This window comes from Rhinolophus sinicus, chromosome 15 (genome assembly GCF_057876585.1).
Source record: "Rhinolophus sinicus isolate RSI-liver-muscle chromosome 15, RSI-T2T, whole genome shotgun sequence".
Taxonomy (NCBI): domain Eukaryota; kingdom Metazoa; phylum Chordata; class Mammalia; order Chiroptera; family Rhinolophidae; genus Rhinolophus; species Rhinolophus sinicus.
The window spans coordinates 85,270,705-85,293,682 of record NC_142515.1 but is presented as its reverse complement, the minus strand read 5'-3'; the positions used below and the strand labels follow the sequence as shown (position 1 = coordinate 85,293,682).

The 22,978-nt window shown below is 58.2% G+C and overlaps 1 protein-coding gene across 6 annotated transcripts in view; it reads right to left on the bottom strand.

The window, feature by feature from the left end:
- Positions 1 to 582: 582 nt before the first annotated feature.
- The window catches only part of BRD4 (bromodomain containing 4), a 76,943-nt gene continuing 54,547 nt past the window's right edge, over positions 583 to 22,978 (bottom strand). For 4 of the 6 annotated variants that reach the window (XM_074338025.2, XM_074338022.2, XM_074338026.2 and 1 more), the window contains 12 exons: positions 19,086 to 19,295; positions 18,379 to 18,575; positions 17,781 to 18,076; positions 16,642 to 16,752; positions 7,771 to 7,823; positions 7,312 to 7,654; positions 6,156 to 6,746; positions 3,285 to 3,665; positions 3,044 to 3,174; positions 2,743 to 2,948; positions 2,410 to 2,665; positions 583 to 2,089 (listed from right to left, as the gene is read on the bottom strand). In XM_074338025.2, coding sequence (XP_074194126.2) covers positions 2,021 to 2,089; positions 2,410 to 2,665; positions 2,743 to 2,948; positions 3,044 to 3,174; positions 3,285 to 3,665; positions 6,156 to 6,746; positions 7,312 to 7,654; positions 7,771 to 7,823; positions 16,642 to 16,752; positions 17,781 to 18,076; positions 18,379 to 18,575; positions 19,086 to 19,295 — 2,844 coding nt within the window. In that variant the 3' untranslated portion in view covers positions 583 to 2,020. The remainder of the gene's footprint in view (positions 2,090 to 2,409; positions 2,666 to 2,742; positions 2,949 to 3,043; positions 3,175 to 3,284; positions 3,666 to 6,155; positions 6,747 to 7,311; positions 7,655 to 7,770; positions 7,824 to 16,641; positions 16,753 to 17,780; positions 18,077 to 18,378; positions 18,576 to 19,085; positions 19,296 to 22,978) is intronic. The other 2 variants (XM_088792410.1, XM_088792411.1) reach the window with 2 other exon arrangements.

Genomic DNA, 22,978 nt, shown 5'->3' with positions numbered 1-22,978 from the left:
GGGGGATATGGGTTAATAAACAGTGCTAGAAATGTTTCAGTTTGTATCTCTGCATACATGTAAATGACAGGTTTTTACATCCTAGGGTGCTTTGGGGTGGGCACAGAGGCAGGGTGGCATGGAAGCCACCTGGTGGGCTCTCTCGGGCAGGAATGTGTGTGTGCGTCTGCGTGCGTGGGGGGTGAGGATCCGAGTTGGGGAGGGGAGGGAATGTACACTTATCTAAGAATATCTGGTTAACCCTGAGCTTAAATGAAAGTAGGTAGAGGCAGGCAAGGTGGGAGAGAGAAGTGGCCTACGTCACCTGGTAAGTAGGGGACAAAGATGGAAGAGTGTGAAGGAGAATACTGTCTGGAGTCTGGCCAGGTTCTGCTGGAGCATGTCACCTGCCTAGGAGGGAAAAACAGGCACCTGGGCTCCCTGTCACAGCTTCAGCTTGGGATGGCATGGACAGACCAAGGGACAGGGGCTAGGTGGCCCCTGGCAGGAGTTCCTGTACAGATGCGGTCTGGGGCCCGGGGACCCCTGGGCCTAGCCTAGGCAACAGGTGGTTCACAAAGAAATATCAGGGAGACACCAGCATTAAAAAAGAGAGATGTGTTTATTCCATGATCAGTACAGACGAAATGCATATTCACCGTATGAAAGTCAAACCAGTCACTGACTCCAGAGTTTGGCCAACACGGAGGCACCAGCGTTGTGGTGTAGAGTGGGTTCTCATGGCACGCGTAACCTCACCAAGGGCTCCAATTATAAAATTAAAAAAAAAAGGGGGGGGGGAGAGGAAGGGGCTGCTGGCTGGGCGGATGGGCACCGAGCAGGGACCCCAAGCACCCGCCTCATCCCCTGGCCCCTTCCTTGAAAAACAACTCAGATTGGACGTTAAAAAAAGAAAAAGCCAACGAATTGGGGTGGGGGAGAGAAAATGTAGCTTTCTGGTTTTATAATTAAAAAATAGACTAACAAAGTTTGAAACTGAGTAAAATATAAGCAGTTTTTTTGTGTATTTTGTGTTTTGTTTTTTTTGTGTGGGTTTTTTTGAGTTTTTTTAACACCAGTTTGGTGGAGTCACCAACAAACTTCAAAGATATGCCGACTATGTTTCACTATACAGTACAGCCACGGTCACACACTACCCACAGCGCGGTGGCAGCCACCGCCCAATGAGAAGATCACACCATTTTGGAGATAAGCAGTGCCATTGTGTTTGGAGAAGAGAGAATTAAAAATAAAATAGAATCCAACAAAAAAAATATATATAGAAAAACAAAACAAAAAACAAAACCAGAAACACAGGTGGGAAGGAACTGACTTTGGTTGGTGGCCTCACTCGCCGGGAGAGGCCAGCCCACACGCGTGTGACAGTCACTTCGCTCTGGATTGCCATGGACACACACACCTCCACGGCACTATTCCCTTTTGCACAAGCGAACACTTACAGAGAGCGGCTCTCGGTTAAAGGCTTGTGGGGGCAGGGGCGGGGTGGGACCTGTTCAAGGCAGTCAGTGCCAGCAAGGGGATGGGCTACTGCCCTCGCCTGCCTCCAGCTCGCTCGAGTCTGCCCTGGTCTCCTGGGGGCAGGCGGTGGAGGCTGGGGTGTGGGGAAGGATTCCCCGTGGGCAGGACGTCACAAACGTCATGTTCTCGGGGACAGAAAACCAGTCACGGTGGCGGCAGCAACGATGTCCTGTGTATACTGTGTAGACATTTGGCGGAGAGAAGGGCCTCTACCCGCACGCGGGGACGCGGGCTTGGGTCTGGCCGGCACTTGCTCATGGCGAGACGTGCTCTGAGCTGACGTCCTGTGAGGGTGGCGGGTGGCGGGACGTCCGGCTGGCTGTAAGGCAGATGGGCTCTGCGGTCCTCAGCTGCCCGTCAGGCCCGCCCCGGCGTAGCATGCACGAGGGCCAGGCCTGGAACACTCGTCCTGGCCGCTGCTACCGCCTCCGCTGCCGCCCCTAACACTATGGAGAGTCAACGTTTTGCCAGAAAATCAAAGTCAGAAGTCACCTAGGTGCTCTCAGAAAAGATTTTCTTCAAATATTGACAACAGGTCACTCTGGAAATTCATGTCAATGGTAGCTGCCATCTGGAGGGGACAGGAAGGTGGGAGTCAGGGAGTGAGTCGAGGCGCCCTGCCCTTGCTTCTCGCCACCCGCCTTGAGTATCGGCTGCTCCCTCAGAGCCCACAGCCGGAACTGCCCAGTACTAGGCCTGAGCCACCTTGGAGCCCAGAGGCCAGCAGGTGTGGACAAGCACGTGCTGTTCCGAGCACCCAGCTGCTGGGGCCCCTGCCTGTCCCACCTCTTGGTGAGTGATGCCCCCCCCCTCTGGTTTCAGGGTCCCCTTTTGCAGCTCCTCCAGGGTTGGAGCCCTGCCCAGGGGTCCGCAACAGGGCCCCTGACTCACCGCTTCCCGGCGCCTTCGCTCCTGCTCCCGCTTTCGGGCCAGTTCCCGCTGCTGGTCCAGCATGGACTGGGGCTGGGAGCTCTGGGCCTGGGGGGCGGCGGCCGCGGCAGCAGCAGCCACGGCGGCTGCCTGTTGCTGCTGCTGCTGTTGCTGCTGCTCCTGCCGCTGCTGCTGCTGCTGCTGCTGCTCTTGGCGCCGGCGCGCCTCCTCGTGGGCTCGCCGGGCCTGTTCCAGCGCGTCCTCGTCCTCGCGGCTCCTGGGCAGAGCAGGGCTCCGGGTCAGCCGGGGGCCCAGGGCGCCCCAGGAGCCCCCGCCCGCGGAGCCCGCGCCCACCTCATGCGCTCCTGCCGTAGCCGCTCCTTCTCCTTCTCCGCGTGCTCGGCCTGCGCCTTCAGGGCCTTCTCGCGCTCCTCCTTTTCCCGGGCTGCACGGCGGAACTGCTCGAAGCTGTCGCTCGAAGACTTGGCTGTGGAGGATGGGGTGGTGGGGTGCTTCTGCACCAGGCTGGCCCAGGAGCCCATGTTCTTGATTTTGAGGTCCTGTGAAGCAGAGACCACCGTGGGTGAGGGGCCCATCACCATACGGACAGCTCCCCGGGATGGGGGTGAAGTCTCCGTGGGCCCACACTCCCTACCTTCTTAGGTGCAACTGGCGTCTTCGGCTCCTGCTTCTGTTTATCCTTGTCCGAAGCCCCTGGTGGGGGTGCGTTCTGCTCAGGGGGTCGGATCACAGGCCTCCCGACATCCACGCCTTTCATCTCAGGCCCTGGAACACAAACAGCTTGTGGGCCTGGGTGCCCCATTTGGGCGGGCATGGCCGGCCGGCCCACAGGAAGCTCACGTCCAGCCCTGGCTAGGGGTGGAGGGGGCACTCACGCTGGGGCAGGTGGACGGGGGCCTTGATGCTCTCAGGGTGCTTGGGGGGCTCCGGCCGCAGTGAGGGGCTGAAGGGCTCGCTGCGGATGATGGGCGAGTGGATCTTCTCCTCCTTCACCACCACCAGGGGCTGGGGCTGGGACTGGACCACGGAGGCTGCGCGCAGCTCCTGGGACGGCACAGGCACGGCGGCCGGTGAGGCGGGTGGGCAGCTTTGAACCCGGCCCACGCCTGGCCCTGGGGGTTGAGGCCCAGCCCTGCTCTTTACCTGCTTCTTCGGCTGGACACTTTGCTGGGGCGGCGACTGGTGGGTCAGGCTCTGGAACTGTTGCATCTGGGGGGAATGTATCATAAGCGGGGAGGGGGCTTCACGGAGGTGACCTAGGAGAGGGGACAAGGAGCGTGTCAGCGGGGCTGGCTTAGTCCCCCAACCCAAGGGGAGCCCTGACACATGGGGCCTGTGGGCCGGAGCAGTCAATCCCTGAGCTCAGCACGCAGCTCGGCTTAGTGGAGCCACGCACTGTCCGGGAGTCTGATGCCCATGTGAGAATCATCAGAAGATCGGAGCAGCGCAGCCTGATACATTTGGTTTCTGGTGAGATCTAGGCCTGAGTACTTTTCAAAAGCTCTCCAGATGGTTCTACGGTATGGCCTGGGTTAAACACAAGGCACGTTAATAACCCCAACAGAACAGGCAGCCTGGCTCCTGGCTGTCCCCATGTGGCTCAGCCTGCCTTCCTGGACACCTGCTTCGGGCCTGGAACTGCCCTGCACCACAGCAGAGCTGGGAGACTAGGTCCTGGACTCGTGGTTCTTGTCGGAAGCAGGCCAGCCCACCCAGCCCACCCATCTTTATCCAACCAATGGCTAAGGGGACCCAGGCAGCCACAGGGTCCAAGCACCCAGCACAGGGCAGGAGCCTGGAAAGCCCCCTACTACTGACCCCTGGGAAAGGCCTGGCTAATCACTGGAGCCTGACACCTCAGCTTCATGGATGAGGAAATGGCCCTAGGTAACAGTGGGCTGGCCCTTCAGGACCGGGCAGCTGGCGGAGCCACCGAGTCCTGCCCTCAACTCTTCTATCCACCTCAGCAGGGAGACACCCTCCTGTTTGAATCTCTGACATATCTCGGTCAGCTGTCCCATGGCACAAGCCCCACTGTCAACAAACGAGAGCCACCTCTCTGCAGAGCATGTGCTCCTGGTCCTGTCTCCTGCCTCGTGCTGAAGGACGTGCTGGCCCTTCCACGGACCTCCAGGCCTGCTTCCAGCTGCCGCCTCCCAGCAGACACCCTCGGGCTGTCCATGGGCTCCTGGGCAAGAGGTGCCCATTTCAGTGGGCCTGGAGCTGACTACAACGGACCCCCCTGCACTTCCTAGATCCAGAACAGCTGTTCGGAGATGATACGGTGGTAAGGACCAGCCTATCCCTGCTTCTTGGCCCCCAGCACTGTGTAGCTGGTTCTGCTGGCCTGGGTGCTAGGAGGCCTTGGTCCAGGCCTGTCAGCCAGCTGCAGGCACACGACTGTGATAGCCTCCTGCCTGGGGAGCGCCCTCAGAGCACCTGCTGAGGCTGTCCAGGGTGACAGCAGACCCACAGGCCTATGACATGTAGGAACTGCTTGCCTGCTGGTGGGTTCCTTCACCAGCATCTAGAGGGGACCCCAATGGTGCAGGGGTGGCGCCTGCAAGCTGGCACAGTGCCCGGGAATGCCTGCTGAGCTCCTTCGGACTCCAACAACTTGGTCTTTGACTCAAATCCCCCAGCTGAGCCCCAACCCACACTGCTCCCTGTGACGACCCCTGGCTGAGGGAACTCCAGGAGAGGTGGCCAGAGCGGACCTGCCTAGCCCCCACTGCTGGTTTTTCTGAAGGCATCTCCTCACCAGTTTATCATTGCCCACCATCAGAAACCCAGCCTTGCTCAAGGGTGAGAACAGGCAGAGCTGCACAGCTGCCAGAACTAGCACGTCTTTCCCAAGGAGGACAGGCACAGCTGCACAGCTGTTCTCTGCCTAGTAATCTACTTGGCACCTGGAAGCTTTTGTTGGGTTTAGGAGCAGTCACGACATGAAGTCAAGACCTCGTTTTTCAATCTGTGGGCAGCACTGTTGCATCCCACGTCAGGCCGCTGGCCTACACTGCTAAGTCCAGGGACCTCAACCCTAACCTTCACATGTCACCACACCACGAAGCATCGACTGCCACATTCCACTACTAGGGCCAGCCAGGATGTTTTCGTTACAGATGCTTAGACAACAAATGCCCAGGAAAGGCAAGAGGGTGTGGCCTGACCCATGTTGTCCAGGGAAAAGGGCAGCCTGGAGCAGGCAGCAGGAGATGGGACTGGTTCCCAGGGACGGTGGGATGCAGCCTTTGAGCTTCAGCCCAATTCTCCCCGACAGTCCTGGCACCACCAGGGGGGCCTCATGGTGGGGAGAGCTGTGCCCCTGTTCCTGCAGGTGCTCATGTCCAGGCCTGCCCCATGGTTCTGCTGGGATCGCACTCTCCCTATTTGGTTAAACTAGCTCCTGCTTGTCTGGTCATCTCCTCCGGGAAGCCTGTTCCAACCACCAGAGGCAGACCCACTGCCTCCCTGGGCTCCTGGTTTCCCCACCTAGCAGAGACCACGATGCACTGTAACACTCTTGATTGTGTGAGTTCCAAGAGGAGGGCCAGTGGGGGCCTTCATCTCGGACACCCCGTTTGTAGGCAAGACAGATACACAATAAACACACCTAAGCCCCGTCAGCCACCTCTCTCCAGCCTCAGCCTGAAGCACAAGCTGACTTGTCTGGCTGCTCCAAGATAAAACCCTGGGCCCAGTACCAGGCTCCCCCGGAGCCCAGGAGTTGGGGGGGGGCCACTTACCAGTTGAGTAGGGGTCCGACTTGTGGTGCCGGGGTGAAGGGTGGTGCTGGATGACTTGCTGAGGCTTCGCAGGCTGGGGTGGGGGCGGCTGCTGTCCCGGGGGTGGGTGGGGGGGCTGTGGGCCTGGGGGTGGCGGGGGCTGCTGGATGTGGGTGGGGAACTGCATGGATTGCATGTGCACAGGCCGGGGAGGTGGCTGGTGCTGCGGCTGGGGGGGTGGCTGCGGCTGGGGGGGTGGCGGAGGCGGCGGCGGCTGCTGTAGCTGCTGCTGCACGGAGGGGTGGGGTGGGGGCGGCAGGGGGGGTGGCGGCTGGGACTGCACCTTCACGGAAGGGAGTAGAGGTGTGGGGGGCTGCACCTTCTGCAGCTGTTGCAGATAGAGCTGCATCTGCATGGAGGTGAGGGGCGGGGTGGGCGGCTCCTCATCCTCCTGCAGCAGCACTTGGGGTGGCTGGGCCATGGGGGGCTGTGGGAGCAGGGGGGGCTGGGCCAGGGCGGGCGATACTGCTGGGGGTCGGGCTGGCTTGGGGGGCAGGGCGGCGGCTCGATTGCTCGGCCGCGATGGCTGCTGGGGCAGAGCATTGTGCAAAGCTGGAAGGACACAACAGCGCACAGTGAGGCTTCTGAGGCCCCAGCCTGGCCCTTCACTCTATGCTGACCTCCTGCCCACCTCCCTCCAGCCGGCACTCTCTCCTCAGCCTCCCAGTAACTCCAGAACAAGGAGGTCCCAGGAAGGTCTGCAGATGAGGCCTTTACCAGTCACCCCGCCCTGTGCTGAGCCGTCCAGCTTTCTCGCCCGCCCTCCCTCCCACTGCTCCCATCTTCACACTCACCCTGCCCCCAACCGCCCTGTCTGGGATGACTGTATGTCCCTCCACCCCTGACTGGGAGCTGCAGATGGGTCACATAATTTTTACTCGCAATGCCTGGCCCAGCAGAACTGAATCAGTATCTTCTGTATCACAGCACTGATTCTAGGCCAAGCCTATCCTGGGGTGTCTTAATTCCCACAACGGCCCCGGGAAGGTGCTGACATCCCGTGACAACTAGCGCTAAGATGGGTTCCAAGCGTTGCTCCAAGTGCCCAGTCGCAGAGTGGGGAGACCAGGACAGGAAGGGGCCTGCCCGCACCTAGGTGGCCACAGCTGCAGCTCACCTGGAGGAGAGACCACCGAGTGCTGGTTGAGATGAGGCGGAGTGCTGTGCTCAGGCGGCTGGGGCAGGTGAGGGGGCAGCTCGGGCTGCGGCAGGTGCAGGATGGGTTGAGTGAAGTGACCAATGGGGTCGAAGACGCTGCCTGGGAGCTGGGGCTCCAGGACGGGGACCTGGGCAGCGATGAAGGGTGGGGGCGAGGATTTCATTGCAGGAGCAGCCTGCTGTGGCATGGAGGGTGGGGGTGGTGGGGGCGGCGGCTGCTGCTGGGGCGGCGGGGGCGGTGGGGGTTGCTGGGGCCCGGGGCCCGGGGCCTGCTGCAGCTGCTGGTGGTGGTGATGATGGTGCTGCAGACAGACAGACACACAGGCTGACATCAGTCAGGCAGAACCCCCTGAGCCAGCCCCGGGGTCCTCCCAGGACCACAAAGGCAGGTGGCCACCCCTCCCCTGGGACGACATACCTTCTTCTGCTCCCTCCCGGGGTGCCCCTTCTTTTTTGACTTTGGAGCCATTTCTGCAGAGGAAAAGAGAAGGTAGTGAGGAGGAGATGGAATTGCCTTGGACGCAGAGCCAAGAGAAAACAGGGTGAATTCAGAAGGGCTGGTGACCACGAGACAGGGCTAGCATCTGTCTGGGATGGGACTGGTCACGGGGAAGAGAGACAATCTGGGGTCACCCACAGGCCTGCCACTTTACTTGACAGGGACCATGCCTGGAAAGCCTCCTGCCCAGCTCCTGACCCCTAGCTCCCTCCACGGATGACACCCGGGCATTGGGGGCAGAGCGGCAGAAACCTTCTTGCCTAACATCTCCCCTTATTTGCTGATCAGAGGCCACTAACGTGACTCACGAGTCTGCACCCCAACCTTTGTCGTGGAACCACCATGGTGTTCAAAATGATCACATCCATTTGACAGATGAGCAAAGTGAGGCCCAGAGAAGGTTAGGGACTTGCCCCAGGTCCACTGCTGTGAAGTAGCCAAGCAGTGGCCTCCAACTGACGTGCACTCCTTCCCAGCCCTCCAGGGCTAGCAGATACGCGAATTGGGGTGAGATAGTGTGGTACCGATGTGGGCCGAGGCCTGGCTACAGAGCTGTGGGGACAGGTGAGCAGAGTGCTGACGTGGGAAAGCCACAGTGTGAGCACATCAGGGGAGGGAGGGAGGGAAGAAGGGAGGCTGGTCAGCCAGCCTCCCTGGGACCTCCGGGAACAGAGGCGGCGCTCAATGCCAGGGCCAGACTCCCCTTCCTCTTGGGAGACTGGTCTCAGAGAAGGTCCAGGCTGGGACACAGCAGACGTGCTTCAGGGAGAAGGCAGTATGTGCCCTGGTTCCTCAGGGGCCCACAGCTTGTTGCCTCCACTGTGTAAACATGTCTGCGAGGAGTGTACAAGAGCCAGCAAGCCCCAGCATGTCCCACTCTAGACGTTTATGCTAAGGAACTTGCCAGCTGGATGCCCCTTGCCAAACCCCACAGGTTTGCAAACCCCACAGGGAAAGAGGCCCAGCTGGCACTTATGGGCTAGGAAATGATGAAGTTGCCAACCACCAGGTGGAGGTGGGACTCCTGTCGCCTTTGCCTGGCATCCCCTGAGCTCCTTGACGGGGTGCTGGCTCTTGCTGCTGGGCTCAGAAGACAGGCTCTGCCCAAAGCAGGGCTACCTCCGCTTGTAGCTGCTTCACGAAGGGCCATGCTAAGCTTCTGTGAGGCACATGGCCTCGAGGTGCCAAGTGCCACCACAAGGGATGAAAAAGGACCTTGCGCCCTGTGAGAGCTCACCACTCCATGGAAAAGACAAGACAGCGACACAGACCTCGGCAGCTAGACACATTCTCATACAAATGGCAGCAACTGGGGACACCTGGGACATGTGAACCATAGGCCCAGCCCCAAACAGGATGCTGGGTCACAGTAAGAAACCCGGGGAGAGGGACACTCTCATGGGTAAGACATACAAAAGGGGGGAGTTTAGGAGGTTTGCAGGATCAGGGCCACAGGACATCTGGTAGCTGCAGGGTGGGTGTTGGGGGCAAAGCACTGGACTAGAGAGGGTGTAGGCCCAGGTCAAAGGGACCCTGCATGTGCTGGGGGCAAGCTCAGTGCAGAGGCCACTGAGCCAAGAAAGTGGAAGAGGCTGGGGTGCTCCTCATGAATGGGCTCCTCTCCCTGAACCAATTCCATTAAGATAAAGTGTAGCTTGTGGGAGGCTGGGGGCCGCGGCTCATATGCTGGGCATGCTTTTGGAGGGCCTGGAGGAGCTGGGGGAAGAAGGGGGTCGATGGGTCAATTCTGACCAGAAGACACGTCATGGGAGAGAGAAGAATGGGCTTGGTCAGGGCAGCCTGCCATTTTGTGGCCTTAGGGAAGTAGTTTTCCCCACCATGTATCTACCGCCCTGTAGGCCCTGAGCAGAGAGGCCCATACGAGAACTTGTGGGGACAGAGTGCAACAAGGCCCTGGGGGTTCTAGGCAACAAATGTGGGCTGCCTTGGAAAGGTCACCCCAGAGCTCCGAGGCCGTGCCAGGCAGGATGGAGAGAGGCTGGGAGGCGCCCAGCACACTCCCAGCTCCACAGGACTAAGGGGCTGGCAGCGGGGACCAAAGGAGCTGGAGCCTGTTTGGAACATCGCGTCTGGCTCACGTGGCCTGAGCCTTGTATCGTTGTGACTGGTGGGAACACAAGACAGGAAGTGCACGGCTTCACGACACACCAGCCCCAAGACACCCCCACACAAAACTCTCTAGAAAGGGTTACATGAAGATGGCCTCAAGTACTGTGTGATCTTTATTCCATGAAAATCTTGAACTCAACACAAATGTCATCTTTACATAGGATGGTAATTGTACAAAGAATTAAAATGTTTTTGTAAAATCTGATTAAACACTGATTCCTCCCCCCACCCTCCCAACTCAAAGGAAGGAGACAGGATGGAGGGTAAGGGCAGGGCAGAGGCACGGAGCCCCCCAACTGAACTAACTGGGGAGCCTTGGCACTCGTGGACGCCCGGGCCTCCCACCCCTGACAGCAATTCCTCGGGCCCCAAAGCCCACTGGGGATCAGGCCTGGCTGGCACCTCCCACTGCCCACACAAAGGGGCCTTTAGTCCAAAGTAAGTGGGCACTGCTCTCTGCTGGCTTCTGGGGTACCGGGCACAGGTGACAGCTCAAGTCTAAAGATCAAGTTCTCTGCTAGATGGAAACCCCACGGACACAAAGGACGGAGTCCTTGGATAGTGAGAGCAAGGACCCTGCAGGAGAGCTGGCTTGTGGCTACGGCCCATATGCAACTGTGTGGGAATGGCTGGGGGCGGCACACGGGCAGACACTGTGGGAACGCAGGCTGCCATTTGTTCCAAGACAGCAGAATCTTCCCAGAAAGACAATGCCAGCGGCTTCCCAACTGTCCTGTGGGAATCTCCAGGCATGAAGCCCCCTGGCCTCAGCCAGCCAGGCCAAGCTGCACTGGGAACACATCAGGCACAGGCCAAAGGGCAGCTCAAAATAGTCTGTTTGGCAAATAGAACTTGATTGGAAGCCGACCGGCCAGAGGATCAGGGCGCAGCCTGGGGCTCTAAGCAGCACTGTAGGACCCTAGGGGTTCTGGCCAGGCTAGAGCTAGAACCCAAGGCCGAGGCCAGTCTGGGCCAGGCACAGATGTTGCGGCCTGCTGACAGTGAACTGCACCTCCTCAAGCCTGCGTGCAGTTCCAGAAGGCTGACTCCAAGATGCGGCCAGGCCTTGAAGAAGTACACACCAACTACACTTAAAAACGCAATCCTTAGGGAACTTCACATCAGGCAGTTTCTGCTGAGATGCTGGATTCATGACCAAAAAAGGGCCAATATTTATTTTTAGAGCAAAAAAGCCTATTCAGTGTCTCTCAGAGGACGTGGATGATGCGGCCGCCCTGGCCTGCCCCATCCCATCAGCTGCCATCATTCCAGGGCACTGAAGACGAGGAGGGTGCCCGTGGGCCACGCCCCTCAGAGATGTGCAGGGAGCCGGCCCCGAAGGCTCTGACACCCCCACCACTGACCAGCTCAGTGCTCTGGGTTTTGAGAGCCCTTTCTCGCCCACTAGGCCAGACCCTCACCCCACTGGGGGGCAGGGCTGATGGGCTCCAGGGGCCAGGGGAGCTGGCTGCATGGCCACTCCTCCCCGAGTGCCCTCACCAGAGGCCTGCCCGGCAGCGCCTGTCCATTGTAGCCTGCTTCTAATCACCTGGGAGGGACGGAAGGCAGCCAAGGAGGTCCTTTCCCTAGGAGACTTTAGAAGAGGCCAAGGAAGTTGGGAAAACGCCCAACAGGCAACAATGGGAACACAAATCGAAGGACTCCAAGGACTCCAGGGGGCTGTGAGTCAGCTGTGGCTGGCGACAGCCTCAGGGGCCACCAGAGAAGGTGTGCTGAGGGACAGCCCCGCTCCTCACTCGGGAAAGCTCTACATGCTAGATTGTTCTTCCTTAGGCTGAATGAGATCTCCCCCGGGCTAACAGCACTGCCAGGTCCAGGAGGGAAGCGCTTAGGATCCAGAGTCCCAGAAAAAGACGGAGGGATGAAGAGAAGAGAAAACATACTGGTGACGGGGCCTTGCACAGAGCAGCACCACACGTGTGCGTGTGCAGGGGGACTGTCATCACCCTCTGGGAGATGCCCCCCACCCGGAAGGCTGGGCAGGACAGCCAGGCAGTCTGTACACAGGAGGCCGGGCGCCCAGCCAGGCAGGCAGCCTTCCCGGAGGCGGGACTAGGCGTGAGCTGCTCTGATGGACATGACTAATGCACCCGGGGACAGGCCCAGGGCTCTGAGAATTCCATAACTTGATGGAGTCCTGTCCCTTTCACGGAAGAAAATGGACTTAAGCTAGAGCTTGCTGGGAAGGAATCTGGAACTGAAGACCGTTTTATTAAGAGTCCGTGTCCAATGATTAGGCAGGACCTACATAGAGGGAGAGAGAAACCAGTGTGAGAGAAATGGTGTGGAATGTACCGTTCAAGTCACAAGAACAGAAGAACCGCAGACCGAGCCAGCCTCCTGTGCCCTGCTTGCTAACAGGGCACCAGAGAACGGCGCCGGAGCCTAGGAACCCTGCCCCAGCCTGGCCAGCCTCCGGTGGGGACAGACCCACCTTCCCCCCTCAGACGGGCCACGGACGTCTACACTACCACCCTGAGCCTGTTTATGCTTCTAGATAGACCTGCTTCCTATCATGGGTCCCCTGTGCGCCTGAGTGCACTCTGGCATCTCCTTTCCAGTCTCAGAAGGTGAGAGGCCCCTCTTGTCCTACTTGCCACCATCCTGCAGCCCAGCCTGGTGTGCCACGCTATGAGTCCCCACTGACTGAGCTCATCCCCCTGCTTTGTTGCACCTTGTTCATCTCAGGGAGCTTACGCAGCCCTCCCTCAGCGCTTGTGCGAAGGGAAGAAAAGCCTCCAAGACAGGGGCTCTCGCGTGTGGGACTTCCAGCTAATACCTCATCTCTGCATTCCTACAAACCCCAAGAAAAAAAATTACAAAAAGAGGAACCAGTTACAGACACTGTTAAGGAGGGGGAAAAAAGTAAAAAAACGGGCTGAGGAGAAAAATCGTCCTTTCTTTTTCCAAGGCATCCAATCTGGCTCCCCTTGACCTGGGATAGGCGTGGGGTCATTCCCACCCACACAGCAGAGCAGACGCCTCTGCTGGAGTCACGGATGCACCAACACTGCACTCCCATGGTCCCCCAGTGTGTGCATGGGAAAAACCCGCCCACCAGCCGGCCTCTTACTCAGGGTACATTCCACAAGGCTGGCCCCGCCCAGGGAGCCCCAGAATCCCACCAGCTGCGACCCCCGTGTGTGTGGGTATGTGAGGGGTCAGCTGGCAGTGCGGGCACACCGGCTACAGCGCTGTTCTCCAGGTCTCTGCCTGCTCCCTGCCCCTGAGAGCAAGCGGCACGCCCTTGGAGCTGGCAGCAGCAGGCCCCAAGAACGACTGGGACCAAGTCTCTCAGAGACCCCGAGGGTCGGAAGCTGAGGCCGGCTGCCTGGGAAGAATGTCCCATGGCCTCCATCTGCACTTTCAAGCTCAAATCTTTCCAAAACATCAAGCATTCCTTTTTCCCCTGGAGCTATTAAAAACCGCCCACATGCTCCAATCCTGGGAAAAGGAAACGAGACTAAATAAAATAGCTGGAGTGCACTCCTGCTGCAACTAAGCCCAGGCCAAGTCCAAGATAACTGTCCCATGCCTCCCTCAACCCCGGCCCCAGCCCAGGTCCCTGGGGGCAGCAGTTGCTCCTGAGAGGGACACGAATTGTGTCCACCCCACCCTGAAAGAACCCGATCAGCAAGGTGATGGGGGGAAGCTGAAAGAAGAGCCCTCGGACATCCCTGGCCCCACATGGGCAAGGATGGCATGATCCCAGCACTGGTGACAGAGGGGCCACACCTCTGCCCACAGCCCACCTGGGACAGCAGCGGGAAGAGGGGAACCAGGGCACCCACCTCCAGCCTGCCCAGCTGAGATCTACAAACGCCTTAGGGGTACTCAGCCCCTTCTTCCAATACTGAACCACTGAGCAGTTAATATTTCAGCAAGCACTGAACCTCAACAAAAGACCACAACCCAAGTGACGGTGGGTTCAGAGGATGTGGTGGGACCAGTCAATCGTGCTGCTAGGCAGTGGGAGCAGCATGTAGTGGTCGGGGACCAGGCTGGGAAAGCGGTGCCCCTGCCCCCAGCCCACCATTCTGTGAGCACACGGCGTCCCTGAACTGCAGCATGGCCCCCAGGACCAGCCCCGTGCCCTGAGCTGTCCTTGGCATCCATGTCTAGATAGCGGCCAGAGGAGGGGTCCACCTAACACCCCCCATGCCTAATTTAGTGCCTCTGGTTTCTTTCGGTGACTCATGTCTCAGGGCTGTGTCAGCAGAACTGACCCTTACTTAACACAATGACAAAAATAGGTCCTTTCAGGAATTTCGGCTCCAATCCAAATGGACACACAAGAACAAGGAGGGCAAAAACAATTTAAGCCCCAAAAGATCAAGGAAAATACCTCCAACGCCCCCCGGCCCCCAGAAGAACTGCTTGTAACTGGTTGCAGCAATCAGGGCTGCCGGGCTCCATGGACCCAGCACGAGCAGCTGCTGGAGGATCTGCCTGGGAAGCGAGTGGTTTCCTGGGTGGGATGGGGTGGTGATAACTGCATTCAGTGGTGCAGGGCACAGGCTCCCACCCCAGGACATGCAAGGTGCAAACCCACAGGGCAGGTCCCTCCGGTGAGCAGAAGCCCCAGCCGGCTCACGACAGGGCTCTCCAGTGCACACTAATGGGGAAGAAAAAGCCAGGCCCAAGAAGACAAAAGGGGACCTGCACAAAACCCAGGATGGGGAGGGTGCCTGGGAAGAGGGACAGGCTGGAGGTGGCTGGACTGCTGGGGCCCGGTGCCTACAGCTCCGAGACTGTAAATCTCGCCCTCCTTCCCGCCAAGACAGCTGTTCCCAGGACTCTCAGATTACTTGTTGCACAATCTTTCCACTTTCTTTAAAAGGGGGAAAAATGTGAAAAAAATAAAGAAAACATCTTGGCAGCAGCAGAAAGCTGCTGGAAATGCCGTCACGGACGCCCCACTGAGGTGGCAGCAGGCGGGTGCAGGAGTGTTCCTGTTGAAAGCAAACGCGCCCTAAAGAGGAGCTCAGGCCAGGGACAAAGGCCACCGTCAGAGCCCCCTAAGGCACCACACCAGCCAAAGCAATTCCTCCTCAGCCAAGCTGCACCGTTTTTAGTGACCAGGTCCCCTGCCAGTTTTAGCCCTTAAAGAGTTTAGACTGGTTGGGTCCTTAGGAGAAAGACTGCGAAACCCCTAGAAGGAGCAGCCTGCAAGGAACCCGAGAGAGAAGGCAAACTGAAGATATGGCTAGCACCCAAAGTGAGAAGTCAGTGGCTACCAGGAATGCTAATTCGGCCCAAGAATAGGGCCATTCACCCAGCTAAAGGCAGTGGGCCTGGCGGGGCATGGGGTGCAGCACCCCCTGCTGGTTGATAGATAAAAAAAGCAGTCGGGGGGGTGGTAGAAAAGGGGTAAAGGATGGCAACAGAAGTGGCCCGTGTACAGTAGGTCAATAAATACAAAACATGGCCTAATGAATTTCACCTCATTTGGGCCCATGGAAAATGACGTAATCCAGCATTTGAAATCCTGGAGGAGCCCTCAGCCCCCCACTCACTTGGGAAGCCTGGTACCCTAACTGTAAAAGGGAAGTGACAGTGACGACGCCCAGAGGCCCCTGCTTCTCCAGAGCGAGGCAGGCTGAGCCTGAAACGAGGTCCTCATATGTACACGCCTTGGAGCAGCACCGCTCTTCCCAGCTGCTGAAAGGAATCCTCAAACCTCCATGCTACCGTCAGGTCCCATTATTTACATGAACTGATTCAGTGGAGCTTATCTTTTACTTCCAATTAGAGTAAAACACCAGAGAAAGGACAGGTCCATGAAAGAACATGCCAGGCTTTGTTGTCCAAACACACGCTGCCCACTGTGTGGAGCGTCGGGCTGAGTCCCAGGGCCAACTAGCAGGCGATCCGCAGCTCTGTCTGCTCAGCTGATGGAGCAAGACCTGTCCAGGGCCACCCCGCGGACAGAGAGACAGCCAGCTTCACCTCGCAGCACGGGCTGGTGGCCAGCTTTCTTCCCTAGCCCCTCTGGGCCAGCCTGAGCATTTGCTCCCCTGAGAATCATCAGAAAAGCACCCCGCTGGAGGAAAGGCCCTGTCTCCCCAGCACTGCACGGCTCTCAGTGTCTCCACCTGCCCCCCTCCCATGCTGAAGCTGCTGCTCAGGGGGGGCACACGTGCAGACCCCTGGAGCCTGAGGGGGACTGTGAAAGGTGCAGGACACACACGTCCAAGTGTGTGCAGTCAGGAGCGGCCCACACAGTAGTGAGCACACTGAGGAGGATGGCAGTGCCCTGAGTCCAGTGACAGCAGGGGCGACAGCAGGCTGCTCCACACCTGCTGAAGCACATCACCTGGGACGGTCGCACCACATGCAGGGAAGACTGGGGGGATAGGCAGGGTTACACTAAGATGGATGCCACCACCTGAGCCCCAACACCCCACCTCCCGCTCCCCACAGGGACCTGCAGTGTCAGCACCCTCAGCCACTTGTCCTCTCAGCCGGGGTGATGGGGGAGAGAAGTGGGCGCTGGGCTACCCACTGCCGCAGCTGGAGGATTGATGGGGTGGCTCGGTAAGTTCCGATGACCACACGTGGCCTCTGGTAGCCAGGATACAGGACAGAGCGGTGCCGAGCGAAGGCAGGAATGCGACAAGGATGGAAGGGGACCCTAACCTGTTTCGGAGTCTTCGCTGTCGGACGAGCTGGACTCACTGGTGCTCTCCGACTCGGACGATGAGAAGCCTTTCAGCTTCGAGGAGCCGGCAGTCACATCTACTTTTTCGGCTGCAATAAAGCCACAGGGACTGCATGAGGCGGGGCCCGAGCCCAGGGCTGCTCTCAGCCCAGGCACACTCTACTGCCTGGAAGGAGGGCCAGGGGGCACTGCGCCCTGTGAGCCCGAGGGCTGCCCCTGTGATTGGCCCAGATCCCCAACAGGCCCATGTTTCCCAGTGGAAAGATGCTAGCCTACTGCCCACTAGCCAAAAAATTGGCTTATGTTGGAATTTTAAGCCCCGCTCCCCCAATCTCTCAGAATCCCACGTGCAGAGTTCAGCAGGATTAAGAGGCAGGCAGGAGGGAACCTCCTAAGACGAGGATTGTCAGGCTAGGGTTCCCTCAAGGACTTTTCTGGAAGCGGGTGAAGAGAACCCAAGAGGACATGACAGACTGCCAGAGACAAATCAAGACAAGGAGAGCCCTGGGGAGGGGCCCACGGACCCCTGGAGTCGGTCCGGGCTGGAATGAAGGCTGTGTGCAATGCTCTGCTGGGGATCCTAAGTCCTCGTCATAAGACAAAAGCTGAGTCAAAACAAGTTACCTGTAGCATGAAAGGGCTGCCTGGGAGACTCAGAGAGGGAGCCACGCCATGCTACAGGAGGACGGCAGGCAGGCGCAGAGCCGCCCTAAGGCCTTGCCTCCCGGTCTTGCCCCTCAGAGGCCCCAAATGGTGGCGAGAGGGTGGTTTTGGGTAGAAGACTCAGTGGCAGCAGCTGAGGACAAAAGCAGCTGCTGCGCAGAGTAAGCCTTAGGGCACTGAGGTGCAGGTGGGCCCCAGAAGGTCACAAGCCAGTGAGGTCAAGAAAGGCACCAACAACCCAGGGTAGAGTGTGATGTTACAAGCCTCCAGAGGTGTCCATGTCAAGGACAGATTTTATCATTGGAGAAAAAGCCTGCAGAGGGAAAGGGCCAAGTCTGGAAGGCAGTCACCTGAGGTACCCAGGGGACCTCCAGGTTGAAAGGGCTAGAGGAAGCAGCTCAGCCCACCCTCCTTTGTCTGGGACCCCCTCCAGCCCCAGGGGGCCCAAGGGCACCTTGAGGTTTTCGTTTCTTCCGCAAACAGGAGGTGACGTAGCGCTCCAGTTCCCGTAGGGTGGATGGCTTCAGGGTCTCGAAGTCGATCTCAATCTCGTCGGGGTTGGAGTTCTTGAGCGAGGGCTCCCGTGACTGGATGATGTGCACCACGCGGCCCAGCTTCTCCCCGGGGAGCTTGTTGATGTCCAGGCTGAGCTGGCGCTTCTCCTCGTACGACATAGGCTTACACTTGTCCTCCTCCTCTGACTCGTACGCTGGAGGGGGCTTGCTCTTCATGGGCACCGGCTCCTTCTTGCTACGAAGGGACGATGCAGACGCCATCAGGAACGGGTCCCCCAGGAAGCTGGGCACCCACTCCTCCATGAGGGGCTTGTGAGAGGCTTCCATGCCCCTACCCGGCTGCTTTTCACAGGAAACGGGGTGGGGGTGGGGGACTGCTGTAGCCTGTCCTTGCTGTCTGCACATACTACTTGCCATACTCCCTCCCTCGCCAAACCTGGTGAGTGCCAGAGGCTCGTCCTGGGGAGAAGGGCAGAGGTGGCCTCCCTACGACCGGGGCAGCTGGGGTCCCCACTGGGGCAAGTTGAGGGCACAGACCTTGTGTTGCTGTTGCTGTTGTTTTTCTTGGTCTTTTTGGGAGGAAGTTCCTTGGCTTTGCTTTTCTTATTCTCCTCCACTTCCTCTTTCTTTTTGTGCTTTTCTTTTTTCTTCTCCTTCTTGTCTTTCTCTTTTTTCTTTGGTTTGTTCTGCTGGGGCTGCGAGAGGGCTGCAAGCTGCTCGTGCACGGCTTTGAGCTGCGGAGCACACGGGAAAGACACACTGGTCACCCTGGTCTCGGCACGGACCCCCAGGTGTCAGGGCCCAGGGGTGCAGGAGGGGGCTGGCTGTCAGCTCTGTGATCTGCTGTCCATCCCACCCAAGCCCTGGACTTCAATGGTGGCCAGAAGAACCGCCTAAGCCTCAAGGCTATCCTGGTCCCAGGAGAAGGGTCCCTAGCAGGCTGGGCAGTAGTGCAGACACTGCAGCACTAGAGACTGATGGCTGGCTTGTAGGGAGCAGAGCAACCATGCAGCCGCAGGAGAGAATTTCCCGGCTCGGCCTCCTTCCAGACACTGAAGGATCCAGAAGCCTTGCCTCTGTCCAGATGACCACCGTGTCTCCCCCACCACATACAATGCACGGATGTGTATGTTCAATGTGTCCGTGACTTAGCACAGGTGGGAATTCTGCTCCTGCTGGGACTCCAGAGCCACGACTGCCCAATCCCTGGATTCCGGGGGGAAGGGGGCTCCTGCTGCCCTTACCTGCTCCTGGAGCTCAGCCAGCCGCTGGGCTCGCTCCTCCTCAGAGTCGTCAGTTGAGCTGTCACTGTCTGAGGAGCTATCGCTGCTGCTGTCACTGGATGAGGGCGGGGCCACAACCTTGGTGGGGGGTGGCACCGCAGGGGAGGACACAGCCACCACAGCCTCCTCAGGCTCGTCTGGCATCTTGGCAAAGCGCATCTCGAATACATCCTGGGGGGAAAGCCATGCCCATCAGGGCTGCTGGGTCCCCAGGCATATGGGCAGAGGGTGGCTGGGCCATGGCCCAGTGTCACCACAGCTTCACTGGCTGTTGGGATCGACTGACTAGGAAGCAAGCAGGAGGGTCAAAGAGGACTGGGCCATCAGTGACCTCTTCCTGCCACTAAGGTGAGGGGCTGGCCTGGGCTCCCTGGCAGCAATTCCAACACTCCTCTCTCAAGTCTCACACTGAGGCGAAAGGACCTCCTGCTGAGGTCTGGCACCCACGCCCTGGGAAGCACAGCCCAGGGAAAGACAGGTACCTAAGTCCAGGAGGCAGCTGCCCACTGAAGCTGTCAGTCTGGGGAATCCTTGATAGTGGGCTGAGGGCAGGACCCCTAGTGCCCTGTGGCTCCCGTTAGGTTGGCACTCCACACATCCTGAGGGAGCCTTCTGGATGCCAGGCAGGCACCAAGACACACAGCGGGCAGAACAGGAGGCACTGCCCAGCTCTAGTTCACATTCCCGCAGGGAGTGGGTGGGGTCTGCAGTTTTTGAGTGTTCTAAGCAGAGGGGACAGCAGGTGCAAAGGCCCTGCCTGCAGTAAAAGTATTGTCAGCGCAGAGCCTGCGGCCAGTGCGGAGGCCGAGACCCTGCTGCAGGAGGCACATGTCTGCCTTCTTGCTCCTCAGATCACCTCTGGGGGACGGAACTGAGGAGAGCTGTGCCACTGGCTGAGGTATCTCCAGGGCGTGCCAGGCAAAGTGAGAAAGGCACAGGACAGCAGATGTGGGGGTGCTGAGGACAGGCTACGGGAGGGAGCTAGCGCTGCGAGGTGTAAGCAACCTGAGCAGAAGCTACTGGGCTACCGAGTTCAGGATCCTACCCTCAGGAGACTCTGAGACTTCCAACTCTAAGATCCGGGAATCTAACGGGACTGTAGGGTCATGGAGCTCCAGGGTAGCAGCCCCACCCGGGCACCTGGGGGTCCTGCTTTGTGCCATCTCACAAACCAACTGGCAGGGCCCTCCCTACCCCGAGAGCTCCATCATGGTAAATCTAGTGACAACAGAGGACAGCAGTGGAAGGAAGAAGGCTGGCTTCCCAGCAAAATTTGGGGACTTGCTTTAAGCCTTGTTAGTCACCACAGCATCTCACAGCACGGAAGGGGCTTTAGGAGGGCAGTGCGGCCCAGGAGACCCAAGAAGGCCATGGGGTTGAGCTCCAAGGCTGCTGTTTCAAACTGGAGCACACGTGACAGATCCAGCCCTGGAAGCCTACTGACGTCTCTCGAAACGCGGCTTCCGCTCTCCCCTGCCCTGGACAGCAGGGCAGCATCCCCCACACTCTGGGGTCCCCTCCACTCGGCCTCCCGAGGCAGCTCTTCCTTCCAGCAAGGAACTTGTCTGGACCCTGCTGTCTGAGTGGTTTTGTGATTAAGCATTAGAAGGGCAATACCTTTCTAATTTATTCACAGAGAAACCCCGGAGCAGGGTGAAGGGCAATGGAAAAGAGAGGAGGGAGGGGGCTTCACACCAGGGCAGAGGCCTTGGTGGGGACTCAGATCCCCCTGCTCATGATGCCCTGGATGTGTGGGCAGGCTTGGGTCCCTGAGTGATCCACACAACCATCTGGAAGAGCCAGGACTTCTCCCAAGAAACAGGGCAGGTTAGAGAAATGTGTCTGAGAAGGTGTTAGGGCGTCAGAACCCCACGAAGGGAGGAGGGTGGCAAGAAGGGCCCAGCACCCAGTGCTGCTGGGCAGTGACCCTTTACCAAGTGGGAGCTGCTTTGTGCCACCTGTTTGTTGGCCCTGCTTCCCCATCAGCTGCCAGGCAGCACTACCCTTGCCACAAGGACGTTCCTGTTCCCCCCCCCCCCGGGAGGGGGGAGTTCTAAGGAAACGGGGGATGGCACTTACCCTGGCTCGTCCCAAAGTAGACCCAGCTCCCCCGCCTGGCATGCTGTCATCTGTACCCCACCCCGAGAGTCTGGGCCACATACACTGTGACTCTTTGCATCAGCAAACCATACTGGTTTCAGAGCAAGTACCTCCTCTCGCTTGACTGGTGACCAGGTCACCTACTCTGGGCCTACGTCAGACTCTTGGGAGAAACACATCCCACACCCCTTTAAGTGAAACAGAGATGTTTAGATGCGGGGAGGTCTCAGTGCCCAAAGACCTCCCAGGTGAACCGACCCAAAGCCCATGCAGCTGGAGAACCTCGGGGAGAAGTATGGCCCGTCAGCCCCTTCTCAGCCATGCCTGGATATTGCTGTGGGGTTTGGCCACACTCAGGGTGTAGAGGCTGGAAAGAGGGAGGCAGCGGGAGGTTTACTAGGTGCCAGGGTGGCAGCAGTGAGTGGGAGACCCTCAGACACCTCCACCCCCCAAAAGATTCCCATCTCTGGGATCTAATGCAGGATCTCAACATACTCTTCAGCTTAATTTTTTCCTTACTGTAGAAACAACTGCATACCACTTTAATTTGCACTTCTTCTTGACATAAAACTGGTAATCCACATGGGTACTAAACGTCCTAAATTATTCCTCACTTAACAATAGAGCAGAGGGCAGTACCACCAGCAGCTGTGGTTCCAAGCCACCCTCAGGCTCCTGAGGAAATTCTGAGCCCAGGTTTATGACCAGGGCTGCCAGGCAGTGGGACGTGGGTTTTCTAAAGGCCCAGAATTTAGAAGCTGGAAGAGGAAAATAAAGTGGATCCTTTTCCGTGTCACACTTCCTGGGGAAAGCCCAATCCCTGGGCATAGCCCAAGAGACTGTAGGTCCCCATACCTCTAAACAGAGGCAAACCAGGGCTGGGGCTTTGTTTACCCCCGTCTCCATTGGGGAATCCAGCCAACTAAACCATGCTGACCTGGGAGAGCTTTGAGAGAAGGAAGAAAAATAAAGCCAAAATGCCATAAACTGCCAACTGCCTTCCAGATGAGAAGTCCGCCACCTGTCATGTCAATTCCCCACCCCCCCTCATTGCACGTTACATGCAATGACATGTAACATGGTGAGCCACCTTGCTGCAGGTAAAGCAGGCTGGGGGCGGTAGCAGTCCTGCACTGGCCCACATGGGTACTGCCCCCTCCTGAAGTGGACCCTCCCTGAGGGCAAGGACGTCATGCAGTCCAGCTTGGTACTTGGTGTCCATGTTTAGAAAGTAGCTGCTGTGTGGCAAGCATATCAGTGGTCTTGCTATGGGTAAACTCCATGTTTAGGCATGGTCACTCCACTCCCAGAAGGAGAAAAATGAAAAAACACCCAATACTTAAAACAGGCACAAAAATTAGGAAGACAGAAAGTTAGAAAATGAAAGAATGCTTTCTTTCTTCTTTTTAAATAAAGTTGCTCAAAACAGCAACCTTTGGTGCTGGCAGAGAACTTGCTTTGGTTTAGTTGTCTGCATCAGAGCAAATAAAGGGTGTGGGTACCAATCTGGGCAAAAGCTACTTTAGTCCTGGGGGGTGGAGGTGTCGGGTCTAAGGTGCTGTGCTGAGGGCACCACTGCCACCTGGTGTTCACATATGAAAATTGCAGTGAAATGAGCTCCTTCAAGGATGGGAAATACAAGACAACAAGCAGTTTGACTCTCTGTGAAGAGAGCCAACAGACAGCCCCAAATGAAGGGAGCCCCCCTCTTCCAAAATAACAAAGCCAAAACAAAACAAAAACCACTAAGAGGA